Below are 4,977 nucleotides of genomic sequence, written 5' to 3' on the forward strand. Positions count from 1 at the left end.
GCGAGACATTTTGTGATGATACTTGCACTTGCTCGCCCGTTCCTTTTGTTTTTCATGAGTGACCTATGTCACGTAAAAAAAAAGTAAATTTATAGAAGAATGGCTAGAATTTAAAAACAATAGGATGGAGTATGATGAACTTATTATATATATTCCTGCTGTACATGAACTTATTATATATATTCCTGCTGTACAGAACTTCATTTTGTTAATTAAATGCCCTAAATGTTTTAAATTTTGGAGCATATAATAATTTAAATATAACATGATAATATCATCAAGTACCTCCCAAGATGGATGTAGCCTCTCATCGACAAAAGCTTTCCAAATTGCAGATGGGATCTGACTGCTCCGGTGGTGACCTTAGTTTTTCAGGATTATCTCTATATGGCCAAACAAACCTACTATTGAGTTTGTTTTTGAAGTCTCTCCATTTCTGGCCTGCTGAACTCATCACTGCCGCCTCGCTTTGAGGTGCTAAGTCGAAGACATTCTGTAACACACAACAATAATTGCTATCAGTTTGTATATTGAAAACATCACAATGAAAAAAAAAACATAAGCAATCTCATAAGGAAGTGTATTATTGGATTATACTCACCGATATTTCTTCCCACACTTTCTGTTTCATGTTCTCTGGAACAGTGGGCCATGACTTTATGTTAATTAGCACTATGGATCTAACAACAGAGCCTATGAGAGATTGTAGTGCATTCCCATTTTCATTGTACACAGGTCGTCCCATGTCATCATATTCAATCGTCGACTTTTTTCCCCATCTTGCAGCAGCAATAAGTCTGCACATTGATGTAGGCCCCCGAGTCTTCTTCTGCCCAGTAATAGAAGGTTCTTCTATTTCAGTCTCTCCTCGTAGCTCTGCAGAGGCTAACCCATCAGCATCTTGGTGTAGTTCGGTGTCCTCAACTACACGTGTCTCATCATATTTTGCTATTTTTCGCTATTTTTTAAGACACATTTTTCTTTTCCCTGTATATAGGAAAATAAATGATGAGATAACGGTATATAAAGTCTACAGTGACAATATAATAAAAGAAGACGTGATACAAATAATAACATTAACACATACGAACAAGTAAAAATAATACTAGTAAAAATAATAAATATTAATGCAGATGACATAAAAGTGGAAAACATCATTTTTTCTTGTTTGTTACAAAGAAACCCTCTTTAGAAGATCTAAAGTATCCTTCATATGTAGGAATACAATGAATATCAACATTATCAATTGGTCGAGCTTCGGGAATTCTGGTCCAAAGATCCTCTTCTCCCTCGTAACATCTATTTGGAACTGGAAGCACTATTGACCACCCTTTGTTCAGTGGGTCAGCAACATAAAATACTTGTCTAACTTGACTTGCAAGCACAAATTCATCCTTCTGGTGGCCTCGTTTGTTCAGATTAACTAAGGTGAAGCCACATTCATCATTGTATTGTATTCCTTTGTCATTTGATACCCATGCGCACTTGAAAAGAGGAACTTGAAATTGATGATAGTCTAGTTCCCATATTTCTTCAATAACTCCATAAAAAGTCACATTCTCTAACACGAGATTCTTATCTTTGGCACTACAAACAAGCATCGTGTTGGCAAGTAGAGAAACACCACTGTTTTGACAAACTTTCTCATCATCCCGCTCTTTTGTTTGGTATAAATTGCCATTTATGACATAGCTATCACACTTTAAGACTCACACACGTAGTCCATGGGCCAGCCATCTAAATGATGATGTCATTCCACCATTGCAACTATCGATTTCAGCAGCCACCTGACATGCATTCCTATTAATTAGTGTGATCAAAATAATGATTAACAAATATTGTATGTTAGCATCTTCTACATCACCTTTGCACGAAACCAGTCAATGAACCTCTTATTATGAGCATCTTGTATCCACCTTGCATCTTTCTGTTTCTTGGGAAACATTATCTTCAAGAAGGATTTGTGTTCACTGAAGAAGTAAAGTTTTAAAGTTTTATTTTCATGAATACATATGGACTGCCAAGTACATATAATTATTAGTTATGCAGTACACTTACATAATGTATGGAGATATTTCTTCTGTATTTTCTAGAACAGTCAAGTGTGCTTGTTGGAGATCAATTTGTTGGACGATGATTGATGAATTGCTTGCTGAGAATCCAGGAATGCTTGCGTTTGGATCACGTGATTTAGGGACCCCAACAGGATCAAGGTCATTGAGATATTCTGAACAAAATTCAATTGCTTCTTCTGCTGCATATCTCCGAACAATGCAACCTTCCGGATATTTTCGACTGCCTACGTAACTTTTCAACACCTTCATGCATCTTTCAAATGGGTACATCCATCTGAAGTAGACTGGTCCACATAATTGGACTTCACGAACAAGATGAACTGTTAAGTGGAGCATGATATCGAAGAAAGAAGGGGAGAAATACTGCTCCAATAAGAAAAGTGTAACGATCAAGTCAGATTGCAGCTTATCTAACTTGGCTACATCGATAATCTTGCAACAAATATCTTTGAAGAAGAAGTATAATCTTATGACAGCATATCTAACATATTTTGGCAGAGAATTACGTATGATTATTGGCAAGAAGTGCTGCATTATAACATGAGAATCATGTGATTTCAAGCTACTCAGCTTCATCTCATCCATGCAGACAAGATTCTTCATGTTTGATGAGAAACCTTCTGGAACTTTTATATCCATTAATGACCTACATACTTGTAATCTCTCATTTTTTGTGAATGAGCATGCTGCAGGAGGTAGATATGTTCTTTTCTCACCAATTTTAGGAGCCAATTGAGGCCTAATTCCCATCTGAACCATGTCCAACCTAGCTGCCACATTGTCCTTGGTTTTTCCCTTGATGTTCATCAAAGTATTAATCAGAGACTCGAAAATGTTTTTCTCAATATGCATAACATCGAGACAATGCCTAACATGTAGGTATTTCCAGTATGGAAGATTGAAAAAAATTGACTTCTTCTTCCAACATTTACTGAAATTTGTAGCTCTAACATACTTTTCTTCTTCAATGTCTTCCACAATATTCTCCTTTGCTTGTTTCCTTATTTTCCCCTTCACACTTGTTTTCTTTCCAAACTCACATGTTATGTCTGAAAGCTTATCAAACAACTTAATTCCAGATAATGGCCTACCTGCTTCACCAAGTTCCTCCATGCCATTAAACTCCTTTATTTGCCTCCGATATGGATGAAATCGTGGTAGGAATCGTCTATGCCCAGCAAATGACATTTTCTTCCCATTTTGTAAGTGCTTTGCATAAGTATCCTCACCACATATTGGGCATGCGTAATAACCATGTGTAGTACATCCACTAAGGTTACCATATGCAGGAAAGTCGTTGATGGTCCATAAAAGAACTGCTTTAAGAGTGAAAACCTCCCTTCGATAAGCATCATAAACTCCATCAACTCCTTCCCACAACAGTTGCAAATCATCAACCAGAACCTCAAGGTAGACGTCGATATCGTTTCCAGGCTGTTTCAGCCCTGAAATGAGCATCGTTAGCATGATGAATTTCCTTTTCATGCACATGTCTGGAGGCAAATTATATGTGGCCAGCATGATTGGCCAGCAACTGTAGCGACTACTAAGATTGCTGTGAGGATTAATTCCATCGGCTGCAAGTGCCAGGCGAATATTTCTTGCCTCACTTCCAAAGTCGGGCCACATATGATCCACCAATTTCCATGACGGTGAATCAACTGGATGGCGTAACTGACCAACAACTCTTGTGCTATCTGCATGCCATGTTAAATTTCTGGAAGTTTCTAAAGATTTAAACATGCGCTTAAATCTTGGTATGGGAGGGAAATACCAAACCACTTTGGCAGGAACACCTTTCTTCTCAACATTTTTCTTGGTTAGCTTCCATCTTGATAAGCCACATTTCGGGCAGCTTACGCAGTCTTTATATTGTTTCCTATAAAGGATGCAATCATTGGAACAAGCATGAATCTTTTCATGACTCAAAGCCAAACAACTCAACGTCTTCTTTGCTTCATAAATTGACGATGGCAGATTGTGGTTATCTGGCAGCATGTCCCCAAAATCTGCTAGTAGATCTGAAAATAGAGCATCACTCATCCCATGCCTTGCTTTGGTATTGTATAGTTTTACAAGTGCACTCAACTTTGTGTAACGTTTGCATCCCTTATACAGTGGCTTCTCTGCTTCCTCCAAAAACTTCATAAATGCTTCTGGATTTTCTGTATGGTTATCATACGCTGCCTCACACAAATTAACAGTTTCAAAATCATCATGACAATTATCAGTTGGCTCTTGGTTGACACTCGAATTTAATCTATCCTTCTCCGCAGCCTCGCCATGCCAAATCCAATTCAAATAATTTTTACTGAAACCATTGAAGTAAAGATGCTCCCGAATCCACATAACCGCTCCCTTTTTAAGATTCATACATTTGCAACAAGGATAATGAATTAAATTGGGGTCGATATGTGGATTCTGCAAACAACTTCTAATGAATTGTTCCACACCCTCCTCATACTCTTTGGACCTCCTATCTAAGTAAATCCAGGATTTATCCATTATAGTACAACAGAATCCCAAGAAACTTCTTCAGAATTATCGTGCTAAAATTATTTACCGCTAGCTCAATGTGTTCTTTGATCAAAACCTGAAGATACTACATATATGTTAAGCAAAAGTTAGAGTAAGACTGTAAAAAGGTAGTCAAATTCATATCGAGCACAGTTCCGTATTTTATACTCATTCCAACAGCTGTCAATATTTTCTACTCATCATGAAGAAAAATAATGCGTATTTTGTACAATATGTGGATATATAAAGAACGAAAGCATGGGATGACTCATAAATCTCATGAAGTATAGTCAGTGCTTAATAAAAATCTATATTTGTGCAGCTGAAATGCATTCTTCTACATCAAAAACTAACAATTTTAATTGGTATAAACTTTCACAACAGA

At 37.1% G+C, this 4,977-nt stretch overlaps 1 protein-coding gene across 1 annotated transcript; it reads right to left on the reverse strand.

The window, feature by feature from the left end:
- Nucleotides 1-1,709: 1,709 nt before the first annotated feature.
- LOC122031385 lies at nt 1,710-4,424 on the reverse strand. The gene is made up of 3 exons (XM_042590502.1): nt 2,059-4,424; nt 1,865-1,970; nt 1,710-1,787 (listed from the first exon to the last, which is right to left on the reverse strand). Exons 1-3 carry the CDS (start codon nt 4,422-4,424, stop codon nt 1,710-1,712), a joined length of 2,550 nt encoding a protein of 849 aa, XP_042446436.1.
- Between the last annotated feature and the right edge of the window lie 553 nt (nt 4,425-4,977).

This window comes from Zingiber officinale, chromosome 11A (assembly GCF_018446385.1).
Source record: "Zingiber officinale cultivar Zhangliang chromosome 11A, Zo_v1.1, whole genome shotgun sequence".
NCBI lineage: Eukaryota > Viridiplantae > Streptophyta > Magnoliopsida > Zingiberales > Zingiberaceae > Zingiber > Zingiber officinale.

Coding starts and splice junctions, on each gene's coding strand:
- LOC122031385 (XM_042590502.1), bottom strand. CDS start 4,424: ATGTGGATTCGGGAGCATCTTTACTTCAATGGTTTCAGTAAAAATTAT. Junction 1,971..2,058: donor GAAATATCTCCATACATTAT/GTAAGTGTACTG, acceptor TTACTTCTTCAG/TGAACACAAATCCTTCTTGA. Junction 1,788..1,864: donor TTGACTGGTTTCGTGCAAAG/GTGATGTAGAAG, acceptor AATGCATGTCAG/GTGGCTGCTGAAATCGATAG.